The 23,828-nt window shown below is 39.0% G+C and overlaps 1 protein-coding gene and 1 long non-coding RNA gene across 2 annotated transcripts; both read right to left on the reverse strand.

Moving 5' to 3' along the window:
* Positions 1-1,096: 1,096 nt before the first annotated feature.
* On the reverse strand, positions 1,097-5,120 carry LOC131449228 (uncharacterized). Its single transcript, XR_009234261.1, has 3 exons — positions 4,706-5,120; positions 2,448-2,521; positions 1,097-1,997 (listed from the first exon to the last, which is right to left on the reverse strand). It is a non-coding gene; the product is annotated as an uncharacterized LOC131449228 (long non-coding RNA).
* Positions 5,121-6,916: 1,796 nt separating this feature from the next.
* pif1 (PIF1 5'-to-3' DNA helicase homolog (S. cerevisiae)) lies at positions 6,917-15,188 on the reverse strand. Its single transcript, XM_058635583.1, has 13 exons — positions 15,059-15,188; positions 14,177-14,737; positions 13,945-14,068; positions 13,538-13,663; positions 12,707-12,860; positions 11,318-11,432; positions 11,019-11,125; positions 10,653-10,792; positions 9,252-9,358; positions 9,057-9,144; positions 8,654-8,799; positions 7,396-7,587; positions 6,917-7,215 (listed from the first exon to the last, which is right to left on the reverse strand). Exons 2-13 carry the CDS (start codon positions 14,723-14,725, stop codon positions 7,171-7,173), a joined length of 1,893 nt encoding a protein of 630 aa, XP_058491566.1. The 5' UTR covers positions 14,726-14,737; positions 15,059-15,188; the 3' UTR covers positions 6,917-7,170.
* Between the last annotated feature and the right edge of the window lie 8,640 nt (positions 15,189-23,828).

The raw sequence follows: 23,828 nt of genomic DNA on the forward strand, positions 1-23,828 counted from the left end.
AGAGAGAGAGAGAGAGAGAGAGAGAGAGAGAGAGAGAGAGAGAGAGAGAGAGAGAGAGAGAGAGAGAGAGAGAGAGAGAGAGAGAGAGAGAGAGAGAGAGGCCATGACAGCAGTCTTGGCATGCGTCAGTGTCTAAAGAAAGGCCTTTGCACTCAGTAACGCAAAACAAAAAAATTAGATTATTGTAAAGCCATTGTGTCAGGCATTGTAAATGTTGAGATGCAAGTTAACTTTATAAATTGAGTGGACACGATTTACCCACAAAGATCATGTGACAAAGGCCTTTAATACTTACCAGAACGGTAAAAATGTTACCTGTTTTTGAAAGAATTTGAATTTGCTTGTTGTCTAATTGGTGTGCATCTTGCCAGTCTTGCAGAATAAATTTTATTCAACTTTCTGTTGCAGTAAAGTCAACTGGAGTGTTAGTCCTGGTCCAAAGGTCAGATTAACCTCAGTACACACACACACGCGAAAACCTAGTAGGAAAAACAGATCAGAAATGATAGACTGGCATAAACACCAAGTACAGTCATGACACAGTGGCCATGAAGAATCAAGATTCAGGTCAGAGCAGGTATAGTAATGGCACAGCGGCCAAGCAAGAAAGAAAAACTGCACTTACCATTTGAAATTTTACTAAACTAAAACGCAATCTAATTAAGATGGACATGCAGGGATGTCGGTGCTCCTCTTGACTGATGCTAGAAGGAAAGTACAGGTTAGTTCACTTACTGTGCATGGACGCGGAAGGCACCCATGTTTGCCTATGTAAAATGACTATACGCGCAAGGCCAGACGTACAATGACACAAGTAGGCTACGAAGGCGCGGGCACAGTTAGCAATCATGGCCTACTTGCATTAAGGGACGTATGGCCATACAAAGGCAATGGCAGGGCCGCCATCCTAAGCCAGGTACTGTAGATCACCAGGATCTATTTTAACGCTCTAGGGCTAACGGTAGATTAATGGCCACGATGGAAAAGAGGAAAAAAAAAAAGGCACAGCAGCCAAGAAGTCTAAGCCTTGTGACAGAGCGTACAAGGCACAACATTAATTTTATTCCTACCATCTAGCTTTAACTGTACACCATTTAAACCTCATTTAAGATCTGGTCCTCCAACATCACTATATTTTTGTGCTAAAGAAAACAGTTCAAGTTGATTTTTTTTTTTCCTTTTAGAAGTGAGGAAAGGCACGAGGAGGGCCAGGACAGATCGACACAGCGGCCGGAAGAGCGATGGCCCGCGGCCTGTGTGTCACTTACCGTCCTAAGAAACAGTTGGAAAGAAAAAGTTGTTAAGGGCACAGTGGCAAGGCAAGAAAACACATCCATTGAGGGGCGTGTTTTCACCTTTGCATGTAGAGTGTGATTCGGTAGTTAGCTGTGGGCAGCTAGACTAGCAAGTCAGTTGTCGACACTTAAGTACCTTCATTTTCAAAAAGTATTATTTTGTTTATTCCTACTCTGCAAAAGAAAAGAAAAAAATATGGACTCACCCTTTGTAGACAGACCTAAAAAGGAAATGTTAGTGCATTATAACTTATCAAGCATCTAAGCTCTTCAAGACACCTTATCTACTTTAATGTGAACTGCTGAACATAATCATTTTCTCAGACCATCTTAACTATTCAATCCAGGCATCTCAGTCTCACACAACCCACACATTCAGAGAGAGAATTTCAAACACTCCATCAGTCACCTCATTCTTTCGAATCACTCGCTCAGCAGTTCCACAAAAATATAACCAACAAGGACCAGATTTCAGACCACCCAATAAAGTGGTCAGGAACATACAAAACCAACCTGTGGCAAATGCTCCATGTACAACCCTCAGCTATTTGACAGATGGAAAGCAGGAGAATAGAAATAACGTGGCCATGTTGGACAATGCAGAGAGATGTAGGCACAGCGGCCAAGAAAGAGTGGGGACACGGCGGCCTCCCAGAATTAAACCATGACACCTACTAATTGACGATGTTCATGAAGATCAATCTGGGGGGAAAAAAAAAACATAAAAATGTTAGAGTCCAGTCTCCAGCCTTGACAATGTTCAAGTTCATACCGTTACAAGTGTAAAATAACTAGGTAAGGTGTTCTAGAAAGTGTTTGTATGACGTACAGACATGGTTCACCCAGCCTGAGATATAAAGAATCACTTTCAGTGAAAACATTGCTTCCAGCACAAATTCTATTCAAACAGTAAATTAACATAATCACAAGTGATGTAGAATAAAGTTGATTAAGGTTTAAGGAATGCCTTTTAAGTTCAAGTATAGAAATGTCAGTACCGCATACAGCCAAACTCTTTAAAAACACAAAAAACTTATATTATACATGTGTGATTAAATTAATATGATATATTGCCATCAGTTAAATACATTATGAAAATTAGCCATAACATTTTCAATGATGTAGTAAATTATCTCTAAAGGTGTCACTCACCTTTTTTTGACAGCCTCAGGCTTTTGTATATGGCGGGTCCGACCAGGTCTCCGTGAGCAGGAAGCAGGTTGTTCCTTTAAAAAAAGTTTGTATTTTAATAATATTAAAAGTTTAGAATTATAAAAGACATGTATAACCCTGAATCTGTTTTTAAACATTTAACCCTTAAGAGTTCCTTAAAAAAAAACTTCCTAATTTGTTCCAAACGACAGAAAATGCCACATTCCAAACCTGCTGTAAAAACATCATATATTAATATTTTTTTCCACTTTAAATCAGTCAAGCTACTTCAGCCTGAAATATCAAATATTTTTGAACCCTTTAAAGGCCAGTTTGTTTTCACAACTCCAGTTTTTTTTATCTAAAAACTCAGGCTCTGGGATGGGGCAATGATTGGCAGAAACATTGATTTTGATGCATTGTTATTTTTTGCAGTATCAAAAAAAAAAAAAACTGTCTAACTTGATCCTAGCAGCAAAAACTGCTGTAATTGTATGTTAATATTGTTTTTCCATTTTAAAGTACTCAATCATTTAAAACTACTTCAGCCTGAAATAAACATACCAAATATTAATAGGTTTGGCATTTTAACCCTACAGAGGCCATTATGTTTACACAACTCCACTGTTTTTTTTTAATTGACAAAAAACAATCATTTTCAAAATACATTTCAACGAATATTTGATCATTATTAGTATTATAATAATATAAGGCCCTGAGGTGGATCAAAGATTAACAGAAACATTGATTTTTATACATTTTTAGTTTTTCTTCTCCGGGGATCCGGGGATTTCCAAAGTCTCCTGTGGTGTAAAGTTTTCCATTTTGGGAGTCCATCTCCAAAATGACTACTCCTACTCATTATTATAACCATGGCTGCAGTGCACCTGCATACTAGAACTACCCAAGCAAGACTCAAAACAAAGTCAAACTTTGTTTTGGTTCCTGCTGCTGAGGTATCTTTGAAGTGCTGAGAGCCTACTTGTTGTTTTTATTGAATAGGTTTATAACGCAGAGTATGGTCTAGGAATAAGCTCTCACGAAGTTGGACATAAGAATGAAAATTAGCTGCATGCTTTGAACGGGGAAAAGTAGCGCCACCTGGTGGACAACCATAAAAAAATTCAAGTTGTAATCAGTCCAACATGAAATCTTAACATAAAGAAATGCATTATTTCATGTTAAGATAAATGTGGGTTCAAAAATAGTATTTCCAATGGGGTTTTTTGGCCCTAGGAACAAATTAGGTACGTTTGTTTTAAATCTGGCACTGCAGAAAAACTAACAATGCCACAAAATCAATGTTGCTGCCAATCAATGACCCATCTTAGGGCCTGACTTTAACCAAATACTCCTTGAATTGTATTTCACGGAAATGATCGACTTTTTTTTTTTTTTTTTTAGATAGAAAGGTTGTGAGTTGTGAAAACAAACTGGCTTTTAAAGGGTTAAAGTTACAAAATTATTCATATTTGATATGTATATTCCAGGCTGAAGTAGCTTTAAAGACTGACTCATTTAAAGTGGAAAGAAATATTAGTATATAATGTTCTTACAACCGTTTCTGGGAAGGTGGCGTTTTCTGCCGCTAGGAACACATTAGGGATTTCTTGCATAGCTTAGCCATTTTAAGATAATTTAAGAAACAGATGACAGTTCTAAAGTTAACGAAAAATGAATATCTTCTGGAAAATTGAGCTATATTCATGCAACACAGCCAAAATGGCTTAATTAAAAACAGAATGGCTGAAAACGGCCTAAGAAGTCTTAAGGGTTAACAAAAAACAAATAAGTCTTACCAGTGAAAAACTCAATAGTAATGCCATGAGGGGAACAGTGAGTTAACATAGCACAGCAGCCATTTTAACTTGTTTTGTCTATTTTGATAATGGATTGGTTTAAGGTTTTTGTTTTTTTTGTTAAATGTGATTATTTCCTTATTACTTAAGCAACCACTGAATCCAAATAATTTAAGAATATAACTGTATTTAGAAACAGTGAACAACATTTAACATTCTATGGACCAAACATGAAAATGAATCACAGGTTAATGAAAATAGAGATTAGTTGCAGCCCCATTTAAACCAATGATTTTAACTGCTCTAACTGTAACCATACAAAACGGCTGCCAATTCAGATAACTGGCTGTCAATGAGGCACAGCTCGAATATTGAGGTAAGGCTAATTTTGAGCTAAGTTTGAGCATATCATTCAGCAAACAGAGTCACCATTAAGATAACTTGACAAAAGTTACTCACAATTCTGGACGGGCCACCAAGCTGGACCAGGTCGAACACGCCATCCTGGAGCGCCTTGCTGCGTTTTTATACAAGAGCTGATGCACGCGGTCACCTTTTCGGCGTCTGACGTCACGCCGCGGTAGTTTTCTTTTTTTCTCTTCTTTTTTAAAGTTCCCTCCTTTTGAGGTTTTATGGCAGTTGGTGCATTACCGCCGCAATTTTCCCTCCTCCCGAAACAGTTTCAGTAGTTAAACAGCGACACTTTTTTCGCGTCTTTTTTTCGTTCAATGGCTAGTGCAGCTTCTCTTCAAAGTAACATCACGGAACTGTTGGCAAGAGGAAGAAAAGGAGGAGGAGCTGATTAAAAACACCTGCGTGAAGACGAGCAGGTGTGTTGTGTCACCAATCACTCAGTCTCCTCTTTATGGCGAAGGGTCTAGCTGCAGACCAGCAGACCACTACACGACACACCCCCTCACACTACACGACACACCTACTCAACTCTGATTGGGTCACAGAAGTGATTGCGACTGAAACGTGATGACGTTTTTGCTAAGAAGGACGAAGAGAGAGAACCGAAAACAACACAAAACACGAAACAACAACAATGACAGAGGAAAATGTAAGAATGCATAAAGAACGCATTTTAATATTGAACACTGTATGAATACTCGTAATTTGTATACATTTAATCAATTAAGTTTGGTTTAATGTCTGCATGCTGTAACAGCAAGCAAGACACAGCGGTTTTTATTTGTTTATATATATAGATATATATATGTTATTCATTATATATATATATATATATATATACAATATATATATATATATATATATATATATTGTATTCATTACATGGATTTGAAAGTTATACAACTTTCTGTGCAGAATCAAGGGTTTCAGGGCTTTTGTTTTACTTTCATCAAAATACCTACTGATGTCCCTGGCTGGGTTTGATTCAGATACCAATGTTTCACGTATCTTCCTGGAAATAAGTAACATCTCCTCAATGACGTACTCAGCAGATCTCGTCTACTTAATATCTGTCCACCACCACCTGGTCCACACGAGTACAGAATTTCTTTTTTTCAGGTTAAAATCATGATCAAGTAGACTTTTATTAGTTCTAATGGTTGTTAAAACTGAGTTGACAGTTGAATAACTACAGACTAATAAGACATTCAGTAAATGTAGGCCTATATTAAACACACCTTCCACACCGTCTTGGATTGCACGCCAAATCGGAGGCGATTTTGGCCATTTTGCACCTGCGGAGTCTCTTCCCCGCAGACGAGATGGGTGGGAGGGGTCACCTGCAATCCTGATTGCCTTGCTGGTGATGTGGGCGTTGTAAATGCCCAGAAGGGGGGGAGAGAGACACCAATGATCCTCTCAGCTGCTCTCACGATCCACTGCAGGGTCTTGCGGCAGGACACTTGGTGCGGTCACTGTGGACAAGTTGACGAGCTTAAGCTTCTGAAAGTTTGCGTTGCTTATGGTTAGTTAAAATGTCACATGGCGAACGAGAACGGGGCCGGCAAAGTTGGCGAAAATTTTGAATTTCTCACAACAAAACTCTTATAACTTTGTGATGGAAGTTCTGATTCCAACCAAACTTCCTATGATGGATGATGGGTAGTTGCTGAAGAAGACCATGTTGCAGAAAACGGTACATTTTTATGTCACCTGGTGGTGAAAACCGCGCCTCCTGGTGACAGCAGACAGAATTACACTTACAGTTTTTGATGCTGTTCTAACAGGGATTGTTGTATCCATCTGAAACCTGATATGGGAGACCCCAGACCCGTCCTGAACATGTCCTCCCCACAGGAAGTGGAACGCCCGAAACAGGAAGTCAAGTCTAACATTGTCCGATCTGTACAAAACTTGATATGCGAGTCAGTGGAACTTGCCTGAACACGTTTACGGACACGCCTTTGACCCAACAGGAAGTCGGCCATTTTAAACAGGAAGTGCCCTCTAACTTTGCGCAGGGACTCCGCTGAAAATAACTAGGACTGAAGATAACCAGTTCCGCAAGCGGTGAATAAACGGGAGATGAGCTAGAGGCGTGTGTCAACATGGGCACACAGAGACTCGCGACCCCTCGGGCTCGAACCCGTTCAGAACCGCTTGTGTTACTAGTTTCTACTTATACTTCATGAACATGCAGCACAATTTTAATCAAGGAACCCGATATTTAGGCAATGATCAAAAGGAAACTACACAAATGTTTGACTAAAACTTTATTTGAAAACATGCCAACAACAATAATAAATAAAAAATCATGGTGTTATAAAAATAAGCTCTTAAAAAGTGTTCAGTATTGAACACATGGTGGCAGTGTGACTTCAGTTACTGCCTGGAACTGTGAGGTAGCTGGTGAATGTTGGTGTAGAAGACAATTCGGAAAGCTGAAATAATCACCAGCAGATAAAACATGCACATAGTGCACAACATAAGATGGGGAGAGGGCCTCCTCCTCACCAAGAGTTCTCTTTGTTGCCAACAAAATCATCCATGGAGGCCTGAGGACAACATGGGAGACAAGGTATTTTACTAGAATGAATAATTATTAAAGGCTCTGCAATAAAATGTGATAGCTTTTGCAGAAGTCAAATTTGATAAACATTGTTGTATTCATATCAATTTAAGACACCTAAATGTTAACACTGTAAATACATAAAGGTAAATTTAACTGTACTGACTTGCATGAGCAGCCTCTCTTTCCTCAGTTTCTTGCAGAAGAGGAGAACATCTGGATCTGCCCGCACCACACGAGGGTCAAAATCCATCACCCTAAGACCCTCCAGGCTCCGAGCGCGGGACAAGGCCACGTAAGCCTGGCCACTCTCAAATACACGTGCCAGAGAGATTTCCACACAGTCCAGGGTCATTCCCTACAAAAGACAACCGAACAACTGTTTACAGGCCAAAACAATTTCAATCTGAATTTGTGTTTAAACTGCAGCCCGTCTTGATGGACTGATATTCCAGAATATGGATCTGAACAGGAACCCCTCACTTAAGTGCTGTGCCATGCAGGAAGCACATTGAGTTTGTTGGATGTGTGAGTTTGAACGTGAAGCAAGTCACCTACTGTGCATTCACTCAAAGTTTGAATCATTATTTCTTCTGTTAAAGATACAGTTGCTGCATTAAAAAAAAACAAAAAAACAACGCACATAGTAAATACCTCCACCCTCATCTCTGATATTCTCCTGTAGTATTTGTCCACTTATTCACTAAAGGTGAAGTTTCATTTTAACTGTTCTGCAGCTTCTCTGCCAATCAAACAACCATGACACATGGGTTGTGACCAATGAACTCAATCACCCAGAGACACTTTCTCCCTCTTCTATAAGCAATTTCAAAAGAGTGAGGTGTCAGATCTAGGAGTCCAGTGTCCAGTTGAAACTCACCTTGAGGGGAACACGAACGTTTATTCCCCAAAATAATTTCACAGCACTACGTACAAGAGGTGAGACAACACTAAAACCACATAATCAAATCCTGCCGGAAATGTCAAGAAACATTCATTATTATTGTGATTCATCAAATGGAATCTATTTATGTTGAAACGCAATTTCTCTCCTGCGCCCAAAAAGATGCAGGGACCTCACGTCTGGGGGTTTTCTGTCCCCACTACAGCCATAATCAAATCCATCTGAAATGAATTATTGATGGGAGAGCATTATTGTCCCTGTCCCTCGTGGGACAATCAGCTTCTGATGACTCAGACACCACAATCAAACTCTCTGCCATTTTTAGTTATCTGTAATCAATCAGAAATACAGCACTAAAGGAAAATTAAATTAAAATCGTAACTCATCATGCGAGTTCTTTTTCCAAGACAAACCTTTGCCACCTTTGTGGCAACACTGAGCATTTGTTGCTCCAATAAAGTAAGGCCATTGTGGCGAGTTGTAACCACTTTACTGCGTGACTGTCTGAAACTGTACACACTTGGCTCTTGTGGATGGAAATGGCCCAGGCCAGTTTGAGTGGCAGCTGCTGTCGACTCAGGTGGATCCCACCACTGGACTTAAAAACCCAGCGCTCTGGTTTCAACACTTCTGTAACGCCACACAGGAAACGCACACGTGGGAGTCCTAGGGATAAAAATAAATTAAAAAAAAAAGGAAAAAGGAATGATTCCCTATGACGACATTATGAGTAGTCAATTCTGTGTTTTTGTTTACCCCAATATAGTCATTAAAATGAGGGCTTCTGCATTTAAAATCTAGAATATGCCGTTGACCATAACAAGGTAGCTCAAAGTAGAATTTGTGAAAAGAAATTGACATGAAGACAAATAATTCTCAGCAGAATTAAACATGTCTAGTTCATCAAATAATTTGTTACTGACCTTGTTTTCCAGACTCAAACGCTACAACAACCCCTCGCGCTCCATTCACCAGACCTCGAGCAACATCCAGGTTCTTTGTCAGCATGACCTTGAAAATGTAAGCACAGTTCAGAGCCTGGCAACACAAACTGTGCAATATTACATGATGACCTGCAGTGGTTACAGAGATTTTGGAATTATAATCCACAATCAAACCTGAGCTCCCACTTTGAGTTGGATCACTCTGCTCACAGGGCTGTGAATGTCAATGGTCTTCACCTGAGCTGGGTCATTGTCAAGTGCCTCAAACTCCCGCACTGAACCTAAGAGGCAGGGAGAGACTTGTTAAACAAACAGATCATAATCATTGTTGAACAGTAACATATGATTGTAATGTTATTACTTTACCCAGTAAAGAGTAGTGTAAAGGATTACAATTTCTAAACAAAATAACAGTGGCTGCATTACTACATAGCAATCTGTATTTTATAATGACTTGTACATAACATGTGGCAAGTCACACCAGAATGAATAACAGTAAAAGTTCTGATTTTTTTTGCTTTGAGAGGCTGCCATGTTTGCAGTTCTACAGTGTATCCATTCATTACCTACCACTTTATCCTCCACATGAGGATCACAGAAAGCTAAATCTAATCCCAGCTGACAGTGTGAAAGGTGCCGGCCCATCGAAAAACCATTCACTCTCACATTCACACCTACGGGCAATTTACAGTGTCAAATTAACCTCTGTATGTTTTTGGATCGTGGAAAAAGGAAACTGGATCAGCCAGAGGAAACACCCACACAGGGAGAACATGCAGACGCCGTAGAAAAAGGCCCTTGGTTGGACCGGGTCTTTTTGCTGTAACACAACAGTGCTAGCCATTATGCTGCCATGTAGCCCATTCTAAATTAGGGATGAGCCATTTTATATAAATATCTAATTGCGATTATTTTGACTAAAATTGCGATTGCAATATGATTCGGGATAGGAGAGGGAAAGGTAATTTTTACATAATTATTGTTATTTTCATTTGAATAATATTTTTTAAATGATTACTGTGTGATATTTGTGCAGATCTGTGACAAACAAAGATGTTTTCTCCAGCCTGTAGAATATGATGTGTATATGTCAATATTGTGACAGTATTTAATCTACAGTGGTAATTTAACACGCATTTTGGCTTTAAGAAATATTGCGCCTCCTGTGGTTTGAAAATTTTAGTAGGTCGAATTGCGATTTGGATAATATTTCGTTTCATATGTTCAATGAATCGAAGTTGCCCTAGTTTAAATGCAATTTATTTTTCAATAAAGTGGATTTGGGTCCAAAAGGAACCAGTTGTACACATATTCAACTGCTGTTATAGTGGATCAACTACATTGCGCAAAGTTTCCTGATGCAGGTTCAGCTTACAAAAATCAGAAAAATAAAACAGGAAATAAAAACAAATGGTGTTCCAGCTGAGGCCCAAACACAAGACAACCATTTTCAACAAAGATGTCAAGTATAGATGGAACAGTTAAAATCGATTTTCTCTTCACCTCTGTTCTACAGCACACTCAGTAACACCTATTTAAACTTGAGAAAATATAATTGAATTGAAGAATTCAAACCTGGCAGCTGCTGGAGTTTGTTCTCATTTGTGAGCTCCACATCATCCTTGTGTGTGCACAGTCTGGTTGCTAGAATGCCGTCCCTCTCGATGTGATGGTAGGCACTTTTCAGCAGCTTGGCAGTGACTTCCTCCGTCACCCTGAATAGTGTAGAATTAAGATAGAACTTCTCCTTGTAAACAACTCAGTTGATTTTATGCAAAGTAGAAAAAAAAAATGCACCATCTCTGCGGCAACCATTAATGTGTTTGTTTATTTCTAAATGGATACACATTATTTTGGATATTTTGAATAGAATTATTATATCAGTGTGTTCCCTGTGGTCTCATTAGCTGAGAAATGGACAGAAAAAGAATAGTATGTTACCTGCCCACTCTCACTGCCTGCAGCAGGGAGATAAAGGACTGGTCTGTTTGCCTTCGCACTTCCATCAGCTCCATGTTGACTTGCATCACTTTACGCCAACTCCTGGCCTGAAGGGTTAAAGAGAGGAGAATGTCTTCTTCTGAAGCAGAGGCATTTATTGAGAAATTAAGCAGAGAAATCTAGATTCTCACTCATAACCACAGCATTGACAATCATAGATAGATAATGTCTCACATGTGCTACGACCAACCTGTCAGCATATACTGATATAACTGAAGAAGAGACACAGATTGCCTAACCTGGAAACAGAATCTCGCCTTCTCCTTCCCTTTAGAAACAGGAGGCAGCTGAAGGAAGTCACCACACACGATCAGCTGGATGCCTCCGAACGGCTCCGTCGATCTCCTCACGGACCTGGTAGAGTGCAGTTGTATGACAGGATGAATGTACACTGTTTTTGTCTTGTGACCATTTTAAACCCCAACAATTATGAATTATTCAAGCTCTGTAGTAAAGGACAGTCGGGGTCATTAATACAGTATCTTAAATGTGATATTAAATAAGGAAACACATTTTTCAATGTATTCACAAATGACCCATGTCTGTTTAGGTAAATCGCAACTTTGCTCATTTTTAATGCCCATTTGTGGCGTTCTTATAAAAAAGTAACATGCAGAAACTTATGTTCCTTAAATTGTCAAGATGGTGTAGGTTTGTAAGTGCTGATTTTTTATTTATTTTTTATTTTTTTTACACCAAAATAAATAATTACCGATCATTTGTGCAGGATGAGAGCCACAGAGATTAGTATAATTCATGCCTTAACCCAGCCTGGATTTAGCAAGTTCGCATCCATGCTGTGGAGACAATGATGCTCACTATATTATTGAATGTCATCAACCTTTTTCTTTCTCTCCCTAGCTTATGTCTTCGCTTCCTGTCCTCTCCCTCGCCCTCATCTTGCAGGGGACCTGTGGGCTGCAGGATCCAGATGCCAGGCTACTATTATTATCATCATCATTAGCAGTACTAATATCGCCATCATTGATTGTCAGCTATGATTAAAATTGATATCAGTATAATTTATTTTCAACAATATATGCTACTGCGTGTATAAATGACATTGTAGCACAATAAACATATAACTGATTCAGAACTGTCCTGTCTAAACCTAGAAATGAATGCAAGGTTTCTTAATCCTGGTCCTGGGGACCCACTGCCCTTTTAGATGTTTTCCCACTCTAACACACCGGATTTAAATGGCCAGTTAGAACAGAACTTTATGGTCCACCAAGGTAGAAATTTGCTTTTGGCTTAACAGGAGACATACAGAAAAGTAATAAAAATAGGACATAGCAATCACACTCTGCCAAGGCCTGCAATAACCTATTCATTTGAAATCACCTCCTTCTTATTCTTATTCTTTCCCTTTCTGTCCCCCACCTCTCTCCTCTGCCCCCCAGTTTTCCTTTTCACCCCAACCGGTCAAGGTAGATAGCTGTACATTTTTATTTCTTCCTGTTAAAGTGTTTTTTTTTTTTTCCTCACCACTGATGCCAAATGTTTGCTCATTGTGTTGGGTTTTCTCTTCCCTCTAAAGGTTCCTGCCTTGCCAAGTACAATGCCAATAATGTATGCTGTGATTTGGTGCTATACAAATCAAATCAAATCATATCATATCATCTCACCTAGCAACGGACTCCAGCTTGTCAAAGAACTGAGCCTCCACCATGGAGATCTCGTCGATGATGAGGTGACGACAGCTTGTCCAGTGCTGCAACACCCCGGGCCTCTGAGCCAGCTCGATACACTGCTCCAGTGGTGCAGAACCAGAGCCAATACCTGCAAAAGGCACCACAGGCACAGAGGATGGAGAGACAGTTGGTCAGAGGGGACACACAGAACAACACAGAAGAACTTGACTGATACTCTCTCCTGCACATTTAGATTTAATTAAACAGCTGTCAACATTAAAATATATCCATCATCTCCTTCTTGATAATATTTAGATGTACAATCTGAAATTCACTGCAACACAAATCATAGCCAGTGTACATCAGCTTTAAAAGCAATAAAAGGAAATAGGAAAAATGATTGTAGATTATAAGATAAATAGACCTGGGATATTTAGCTCATCGACCGAACAGTGTCCATGACTGAAGGAACAGTTTCTCTTAATGATTGATAACAAATACCAATTCATTATGAAAATACTCAACTGCTTAAAGGACAAGACAAATTAGTCCATCATAGGTTTCTTTTTAATTAGGCCAATCCCAATTCATTTGTGAGCTTAGTTTAGAGATAGACAGTGTTCCACATTCCAAGCCATTATTTAACATGGGTGTGGTGTTGTCAAGCCAAGTTAAGTCATATTTATTTAGATAGCACAGCAGGAGATGAGCAAAAGTGCTTTACTAAAAGGGCAAAACAGGCAAATGTCAGGCCATGGCTCATCATACAGATACATTTGTCCAAAAATAAATCTATTTGGTCTATTAAAAGACACAATAACAAACCTGCAAAGTTGTGCAGAGTTGTTCCTCCAATGTGACATGCAGCCACTCCTGTACTGGCTGTGGCAAAGGTGCTCTTTGGAGGAAGAGACCCCACGATTCTCTTGAGCAAGAAAGACTTTCCTGTGCCTGAAAAATACAACAGGGGAGCTTAGACCAATCACAGAAACACAGTGACAGGTGTTTAGTTTAGTTACATCGAGTGGTGACACAAAAAACATCAGATGTTGATGTATGCAGGAAAGCAAAAGTACAGGCGTTTCTCTGTTCAGTTCATGACTGAACTACTATGCACTGACACCTGTGATTTTCCTCCTCTAACCTGTCAAAATGGCCTCTGAGGCTGCAAAGGGGCCATTATCCAAGTATTATGACTCTTTCAGACATCTAAAGTGTCATCACACACTCACCAGCACTTCCTGTGAAGAAGACATTCTTGCCACTCAGCACTGCACTTAGAACAGCAGCCTGCTCTTTGTTTAGTTTACGTGATGGCAGAGACAGAATGGGCTTCTTACTCGGATTCATCTTCACCTGAAAGAATCGAAACAAATCTAGTGACTCAGTGTGGACACAGGGTTGCAGTCAAATTTGACATATTAAATAAAGAAAGCATTTTCCTGATTAATATTTAGGACTCACAGGACTAAAGTTACTGTCAGCCCTTGACCGCTTGACCTGCTGTCCTGGTCTTACAGCAGTTTTATTGGTGCGGTCTGTGAGTCCATTGGGAGCCAGTTTACTCCTCAGCTCATTGACCTTCTGAATGTCTTTTTGCTGCAGGGGGCTGATGGCCTCGAAGCTGCGGGGCAGAGCAGCTTTGAGCTTCTCTCTGGCGCTTAGAGGCTTGCTGCTGTGCCAGGCCTGGTATTTGATGCTCAGGGTTTTGAGGAAGAGGCTCAGCTGGTCAGGAGGGCAGTTGGAGATCAGCACCTGGGTGTTTTCAGGGAGCAGTTTGACAGTACACTTGCCCTCTCTGGCAAACTTGGTGAAGAGCTTGAACTCTTTCAGGTTGAAACTTTGTGGGACTTTTCCGTCGTGGACTCGGAGTATAATTTCCTGGAACTCATTCCGGCCCAGGATAACAGAGGCTTTCCGGATGACCTGCCTGCGGGTGGCCTGACCAGAGGAGTTGAGCTGCTCCACCATCACACAGCACTGCAGCTGGGAACCGTCCTCCCCTGCCAACATCGCAGGAACACTCTGCCCAATACAGATTAAATACTGATCAGTGAGCAGCAGTTTACACAGGTGTAGTCAGGTAACAGTGCGACACAAAACACAGCACAGTGTATCAAATAGTATTTAATCCTTAAAAGCTTAAAATGAGTGAAGATAACTTTAATTAATCAGTCAGTTTTACTGTAAAGCACTTTTTACACATAAAATAAAACACAAACAAGTGAAAGTGTTTTGTTCTGTTTTCACGTTTTCACAAAGGCTGAGAACCATCACATCCTGATCATAAACAAACGTTTTAACTCGACACCGACAAACGAAACTTTAAAACAAACATGTGCTTACCTTTGTTTACCTCCTGAAATCAAACGTTTCCGCGTAATCTCCGTCTTTGCTGCTGCGTTTGTGACTGAGTGAACAGCTGCTCCAGACCAGAAACAAACGATTTTCAAATTGTAGGTGCGTGAATTCAGCCAATGACAGCGCGACGCCTGTGGCCAATCAGAGGGAGGAGATTTAACAAGGTACCCAATGAAAGACGAGATGGGACGTCCCTCGCGTCTTTGGGACCAATCACACAGTTTTGTACTGGTGACGTCACGACTACAAAGACACATGGCAAACCGGAAATGGCTGCAAAGTTCCTACATTTAAGAACCGATACAATCCTAACATTAATACTAAAGTATTATGACGTCTTTACTTAAATGTTGGTCATTTAACAGACGTGTTAAAAGTAGCACACGGCATATGTTGAACTATTTAAAACACAAACGACTTACAATAAGTGCAAAATATCAGTACTTATTTTATAATTACTGTTGTTTTATTTTATGTTCTACGTTTTATCCTGTCTGTGCTTGTGTGTTTCATGTGTTTGCATCATAAAGTCATTTTAATGAACACATTCGATTCTGAATATGAATCTACTAAGTAACCTTTTACTACAGTTATAGAGTAAATGTAATGCATTAAAAAATATATATAATATTTCTCTCTGAACAAAGAAGCAGTTTAAGGTGGTGTCACATATAAATACTCAAGTCATACACACGTACCTCAACACTAAAGGTAGTGAGTTAATTGGATCAATAAGCAACAATTCTGTATTCATCAGTAAGCCGTGCTATGGCAGTGTTGTCAACTAATTCTAAACATAAAGCAAAGGGCGCTTATTTCTCCACAGTAGGCTATCTGGCATTTTTTAAGTAAGTTTATTTCGTTTTTTAAATCTTTCAGAAATTAAGAATCTGTCTTCAATTTAGCACCAAAATCTAATTTATTCTTCCTTGAGCCATAACACACATCCCCCCCAAAAAATGTAATCAAATCCTTCCTTTACTTTTTGAAGTGACTACAACAGTGATCTTTTAGCCTGAGGGCCAGTGACGCGAAAACCTGTTTCTGGTAAAAAGCCACAGGAAAACAACATGATTAGAAAGGTAATCAATAAAGCTAAAGTTGATCCTGAACAACTGCAGAACTTAATAAAATGTAATTGTTATCATTACCGTGAGATTTACTGGAGCAATGTTGCTCATCTTGTTGCTGTAAAAATGCTTTTCCTGAAGCAAAACACATATCATAAGGCTGTGGAAAAGATGCACAAAAACATTTTAGTCACTAATCAAGTTGACAGTGTTATATGTAAATTACATGTTTTTAAAAGGCATTTACGAGTGAGCTTCCTCTGGTGAAAGTTGAAGAAAAATCATAAATACTGTAAATACCAGGGTATGTGATTGGAGTGGAGCGGAGGAATTTTGACCGAAGTGTGTAGAAAATGAAACTAATAATGATAATAATAATACATTAAATAATTCACCTTATCTCTCGCTCCATAATCTAATTAATCACATTTTTTACTATACCAGTGTCTGAAGTATATGTGAGGAAGAGGAGGAGGATGAATATTGGGAATAAATCTACTGTTTTCTCGGCCTATTTTTCACCACTTTATTTTAACGTTGGCAATAATAGTGTTACTTTGAGAGCTCAATATTTTCTCAGGTGGATATATTTCATATTTTAAACTAAATATGCACATTTTACATCTTTGTATATTTGGTTTTGAAGTATAAGTGGTTTTGAAGTCAAAAGACCGTTAAAAATCTTTGCTTTGTTTAGGAATAGTTTCATGCAAGAGCCTTTTTTGGCACGTCAATTTCTTTTATTTTAAGTTTTGGGAAATGTGTTGTGTGATGACCTTACTGCAGGCAAAATGTTAATCATCTTTCTTTCCCATCAGACATCAACCTAAAATTATTTCCATTGATTAAAATGTGCCCGTTAGGTTAAGACAATGGACATTTTACTCTTTTTAAAAAAAAATTCCATCTTGGCGATTATTCATTAGGATACTGTTGTGAAAAGAAACAACACACTGCGTCAGGTTGTATCAGTTCAGCTGGTTAACATTTCATTAGTAATCTGCAGTGGTTTGTTCCCCTGCAGGCTGTGGATTTCACATTTCACATGGGGGTTTGCTCATATGATCTGTGCTTGTGGTGCATTTATAGTAAACACGGCCTCTGATGGTAAACGCAGCTATTCCGGCTTGGATGATCAGGATGAGCACAGCATGACTCTGTTGAAACCACAACATCGTTTTAATTCTCTGTATTCTGGATAAACAAAACGCAAGAGCAACAGTGATTTCCCAGCATTATGTGGAAATGGAAAGATACGTAACGTGAGTGAACATTTTAAGCTTTAATTGATAAACAAATTTTAAACATGCGGGGCCAAGATGCATTAGAGAACATTTTCATTAGTGTGAGTATGTTTTATTTGTGGAAATAGCACTTATGAACTGAAAGCAGGTGGGCATTATTCATAATTTCTACCCTCATAGAAAAGCAGACAGACACATAGCTAGTGCAAGTTTATTTTTACACAAAATATCTAATTTACAGAACAATATCAATCTAAGATACAAGTTTAACAAGACAGTGCCACACATGCACAGACTCGACACGAGAGTTTAAAATGTGTCTTAACTTGAATGCATCCTGAAAATAAAATATAATGCTTAAATTTAAAAAGCTGTAGTTACCAACTTTTAAATATAAACACATGTGTGTTACATTTAAACTATGGTCACATGACTGTACTAGCAGTGTTTTGGTGACAGAATTTACACTGTGGCACCTCAAACAATAAAAGTATTTATTGTAACACTATTCCATAGCATATTTAGCCCTATTTGGAATTGGTTTAAAATTGAATCTTTGTGTGTTACTTTAACATTGCACATTTTACTGTATAAGGAACATAGTAGATTTTCCCCATGTCTTTATGTACTGCAATGTTTACAGAAAGGACATGTGTTTACCTGTAGAGGGCAGCATTACACCTCTGATTATACAGCCTGTCAGAAAATATTACTAGAACAAGAAGGAAATGTATCAGTCAGTACAAATCGGACTAATGAGTGATGACAAGTAAACTGGCTGTTTATTTAGGAGATTTGTATATGAATAGAAGACAGTCGCGAATGCAGCGCTTCCCACACGGGTGAAGCGGGTCAATGGCATTTTTTTCTTAAGCTGGTTCTTTTTGTGCTTGTCCATTATGGAGGTCTCACTCTGAACACAAACACAATGAGGGAAGAAGCTGAGATGGTGCTAAATGTGAGCCAGTTACACCGTTATTTCTTCCTTTCCTTCTCCTCGCCCACTTTACCACGGTGAGTTCCTGTTCAGTAACAGAGCTGCAGACTGAGGCAGAGACCTTACTTGTATCTTGTCAAAGTAAAGGGCATATCCATTATCTCCACACTGACTGGTAATGTTCATCCAGAGCAATTTGAATTTAAAGTGCAGAGCTCCTTCTTATTCCAGCAGCCAGCTATGCTTTGCTGTTGAAAGTGCAGTCTAAAGGTGGGAAGGAGCAACTCCAAACCCTAAACACCCCCATACTCGGAAGTAAGAGTGTAACAAGAGCGTGGGTTTTCTCTGCGTTCTCTGGTTTGGACACTCTAAATTGACAGTAAGTGTGAGTGTGAGAGTAAATGGTTTATGGGTCACTGTGATGGACTGGTATCACCCCATGTCAGCCGGGATTGGCAGCAGCTCCCCCTGCGACCCTCATGTGGAGGATAAAGCAGTGGAAGATGAATGAATGAGTGAGTGAGTGAGTGAGTGAGTGAGTGTAATAAGAAGGAAGCATTGGTGAAGCACATCAAACGCTCCTATGACATCAAGCTCATTAAGCGCTCATATGACTCATACCATGAAGGAGAGCTTTTCTTCTCTCTCTTGTGTAAGTACAAGAAACCTGCTCCATCTTTTATTCTCTCTAAATTGAGTGAGAGGTGATGAGTTAATGAAGTGGCCTCTGTACATTATAGTATCAAACTAATGGGATTCACACTCTGCATACACCAGAGAAGAACACAGAAGAGGTCTGTGTGGCTTCATTCAAAATCATAAAAGGTGAAGGTAATGTTTAAGGTCTTCCATCCATTTCTTTATCTACTTAACTACTTATCCTTTTACGGGTCAAAGAGGAGGACAAACAACTATCCACACTTACATTCACAACTACAGTCATTTGAGTCTCCGATAACCCCAAACCCCACTTGGATGTCCACATGGCATATGCATGCAAGATTTAGCAATTTAGACGCGGAGCAGAATCTTTGACCTGTGTGCCGTAAAATCCTGAATGCTGCTCGATACGTGTAGCACCCTAAAGAGGGCAGGATTTCCAGAAGAGTAACGTCTCATTATTTCTGAAGTGGAGCAGTATAGCCTCTGACTCAACCTATTATATCTGAGAATGTGTGCTCAGAGATATAGAAAGTACATAGATTAAAATGGATGAGGGAGAGAGGGAGAAAGACATATTGCAAAAGGCCTTGAGTTGGTGTCAAACCTTTATGTAGCTGAATTCCCTGCACACATAAAAAAAAGCCACTGAGCCACACAGATATTGATATTTCAGAAATCTGATCATTACCAATTTCAGAGAATGAACAACATGCATGCCAATGTGAAATTGCCTGATTAAAGAAACATTTAATTTAGTCTGCTTTTTGAGAATCAATCCACACCATCGCCACTAAAACAAGAGTTAACTGTGAAACAGTCAATATGAAGTTACCACCAGCAGCCGATTAGCTCAGCCTAACACAAAGATGGTAACACTTAACCAGTCAGGCAGGTACAGTCGTGTTATCACCACAGACTCTTGTTTTAACACTTTATCACTCTTGCGGGAATGTAAATATTATTATATTACATTTCTGTGTGGATACAACATACACATCTGAGGCAGTTCAGTCTTTCTTAGCAAAGACACAATCAAGTGTTTTTTTTGTTCCAAAAAATGTCAAACCTATTCTTTAAATTCAAGAAGGTCCTGAGAATATACACTGTAACAACATTACAATAAAAATAATGGTAGTTATAACCAGATATAATTCACTTTATTTCAGAAATGTAATTTCTTTGTTTTTCCAAATCCTGTAAAGAACATGTTTCACTAACTCTTATTTTCTCCTTGTTTGTTGCAACCTTTGTTTCCCTTATTTAGTGGTGGTGTTGCAAATAAACATCATGCCATCACCATGGAAACACATCCACTGCAATAATAGCGTGTTCCTTTCATTTTGCAATTAAGGCTGAGGGGTAAACACATGTGCAGTAATCTGACTAGCATTATCTAGAGTGCTGGAGCCAAAAGCTGAGAGGCAGGGCAAAACCTGACCAGATCACCAGCACATCCCGGGGAGAGTTTCTAATTAACAAAACCCCAATCAACATGTCTTTGTACTATGGGAGGAAGATTCCAGATTAAAGCCAACATGCAAACTCCAAAGTTCCAGTTTAGTTGCAAGTTGAAAAAAAAAAAAAGTTGTGAGACACATGCAGAAAACAAAGATGATCAACGGCCCATTTTCTGTGACTTCATCTAATCAGTTGATGCAATTCTTCTAATCAAGAGCGGTTGACAGTGACTTTGCATGTTACGCCGTCAGCGGGTCGTCAGAGGTGATGGCAGAGCGTTGAATCTCTGTCTGCACTAATGAGGCTGAAGTTTGTTGGGAACGCTCACAGACAGAAAACACTTTGGAGAGCAATTATGAGATGTTTCAAAAAATTTGAGGCAAAATTAACAAGAGTGTCTTGGAAAGAAAACAATTGAGTTGGCACCCTCCCATAAGTCAAAGCTCACATAAGGCTTCACCTTAATGAGGTTTGTGCACCAGATGTCAAACTATTTCATTTTGTGCAGGCAAATGGCAGCTATGAAAGATAACGACTGCAGAGTAATGACTCATTTCTTCCTTTCAATTAATTCGTTTGGCTGTAGTGCCATGTTTCTGTATCCCTCTGTACTCGCTACTCACTCGCTCTCTTTAACATACGTCTTAAACTGCTTTTAATTGCCTTTGGTCACATCATTCTTTTCAATCAGGGAGTTTTTCTTAATCACTGTGCAACACTGTTGAAAATCTATTTGGTCATTACAGGTAACAGAAGAGATGCCTTGTGATTTGATGTTTTTCTAAAGGGCTTTGGAAATTAATATTTTGCTGTCGCTTTATAGAGGTGTTTACAAAGAGGGAAGTCAATTATACAACACAGGACATAATGGTACCAAATATGATCAACAGATTCTTAGGAGATTAAAGCTGTAGTGGGTAACTTTTAAATATAAAAGAACATTTGTTTGGGAAATTGGACATTTGGATTATTTAAGAGTTTAAGAAAAAGCTGCAGTAAATAATAATGTTTACAGGCCTGATTTAAATGAGCTGACTGTCTGAGCAGAATAACTGAATGCTGCTTCACTTTGTTTGGTTCTGCATCTGGCAAACACACAGTAAACCTGTTGATCTTAGAGCTCTGGATGCTTCATAGGGAACTAATAAGTCTGTATTCTGGATCAGAGACATATAGAACAATATGAAGCAACGCAGAGTCCAAATAGCCTACAGCTTTTCCATTGATCCGAATGATCTGGTGAAGTCCGGGGAGACGAGTTGAGGATGAAATACTGTAGGAATACTGTAAAGTTAATTAGCTAAAGGTTGATTTACCATAGGTGCAGAGGTCTATGACTCACTCAAGCCAAGGGCTTTATCCTCACGTGGAGACGGAAGTCAAGCACTGTGAGCAATGAGATGATCTAGTTTGAACAACAGAAATTTTACAAAAAAACAAAACAATAGTTTCCCAACAACATCACATATGTAATTCAACTATTCAACCAATGCAGTCAACTCTATAATTACTAATAATTATTCACAGCAGATACATTTTTTTTGACTTGAAGTAGTAGTTTAGCTGACATAGTTCCTTGCATATTTTTTAATCCTTAAATGTAATTTAATGTGTTTAAATAACATGAAGAATGGGTTGAAATTTCTCCCTGTCAATATAAAATGATAAAAAAAATGAGTGAAATTATATCTAATGGTATCATAGTTGTATCTTCTTTTTGTATTGTTATATGTATTATTTACTGTATAAAAAGATCCATGCTCCACCAGGCCTGTCGTTGTGTTGTTTTAATAAAGGATTATAAAAAAAATTGCTCTCTCTGCCGCTGGTGAACACGAAGGACACGCCAGATGTATCCGTCATGGACAGGGAAAACGTCACGCACATTTATCGTCTGCATTTGAAGGCCTAATGTGAGCACTGGGACACCCCACGCTTCAGTGCTGTGACACAATTGACGTCATCTGGATGACAAATCCACACCTGTGACGATCCAGCCCTTGGTTTGAGACGCAGCTCCATTCTTGGTCTTGTGAGGAGAGAATGCATTCCCTCGCCTCTTATCTAAACTGTAACTATCAAGACAAAACATCTTATCCCAACTCTTACCTTGACCCTAAATTAAACTAATTCTAACTCTAGCTCTAAGAGTCCTTACCCTTAAACGAGCCTTTGAAATGTGGAATGTTATACAGTTGAAGAGAGAGACATTTTGGAAAATGGGGAATGCAGAATACAAATAATGTTACATCGCTTCTGTTCACCAAACACACTGCAGCTTTAGATTTGGGGTTAAGCATGTAGTTGTGGGATGATTCACGAGCCATGGAACACAGTGTGTCAGTGAGAATAAAAGGTAGAAAAGGGCAAACATGTAATACTATTGCCTTCCATGGTGATGATATGCCCTCATAAACCGCACGCTTGTTTTAATTTCAAACAGTGAGCGATGATGTGACATATGAAATATGATGCTCATGCCTCATGTGGCAGGTTTGAATAATTGGTTTTATTAAACCTCCTGGTTTCACTGAACTTGTCAAATCTGTGTGGCTAATGTTTCTTTCAGTCTTATATTCAGTATTTGGCCATTTGGGATTGTGTGAAACCTATACTGTGAGCCCCTGTAATGTGATTAAAGAGTGTTTCAGCACTGGAGATTCGACTGTGGAGGTGGCAGTTAATGTTGTTAGGGGGAGGGATGATGTGAGCTAATTGGTGGTAATAATAGAGGTCTTTGTCATTTTAATAACACATGAGAGGGCAGTGGACGGTCCATATGGTCCATGTGGAGCTGATGCCACAGAAAAGCTTGTCATTGCGTTAACAGTTCATTTTCTATAAATGACATTACATGTTATTTGGCAGACGCTTTTATCCAAAGGGACTTACAATAAGTGCATTTAAACATTTGGGTACAAACAAGAGCTAGAAGTAAGTAAGTGCTTCAAGTAAGCCAAACTATAAGGTGCTAGTCATAAGTGTGATGTGCTTTTTTTAAGTTTAATTAATTTTTTTTTATTGTCGTAGTTTGTTTAATTCGACCAAATTTGACCAGTTTTTATTTTTTTTTTAAGTTATTTTAATAAAACTGTTTACTCATAAAACTTGACAGAAACACAGTTAAGAGCAGTGTAGGGTTTGTATTTTCTTTGAAGGAAGTGACTTTGACATCGACATTTATTAGTAAAATGAGTAAAAAAAACAACTTTAGAGTTGTGAGGACTAGAGACATGCACACACACACACACACACACACACACACATGCACACACACACACACACACACAGAGCGAGAGAACGAACCACTGATGGGTATTTTTTGCCTGACAATCCCAAACTGAAATGAAGAGTAATCAGATTTGTAACTGCACCAACATATT

This window comes from Solea solea, chromosome 1, assembly GCF_958295425.1.
Source record: "Solea solea chromosome 1, fSolSol10.1, whole genome shotgun sequence".
NCBI lineage: Eukaryota > Metazoa > Chordata > Actinopteri > Pleuronectiformes > Soleidae > Solea > Solea solea.

Bases quoted from the DNA above. Each gene is read 5' to 3' on its own strand.
- pif1 (XM_058635583.1), bottom strand. From the start codon at position 14,725: ATGTTGGCAGGGGAGGACGGTTCCCAGCTGCAGTGCTGTGTGATGGTG. The intron at 14,069-14,176 runs GTGAGTCCTAAA...CGATTCTTTCAG, and splicing joins CTGACAGTAACTTTAGTCCT to GTGAAGATGAATCCGAGTAA. The intron at 8,800-9,056 runs GTCAGTAACAAA...TTTTATCCCTAG, and splicing joins GTTTGAGTCTGGAAAACAAG to GACTCCCACGTGTGCGTTTC.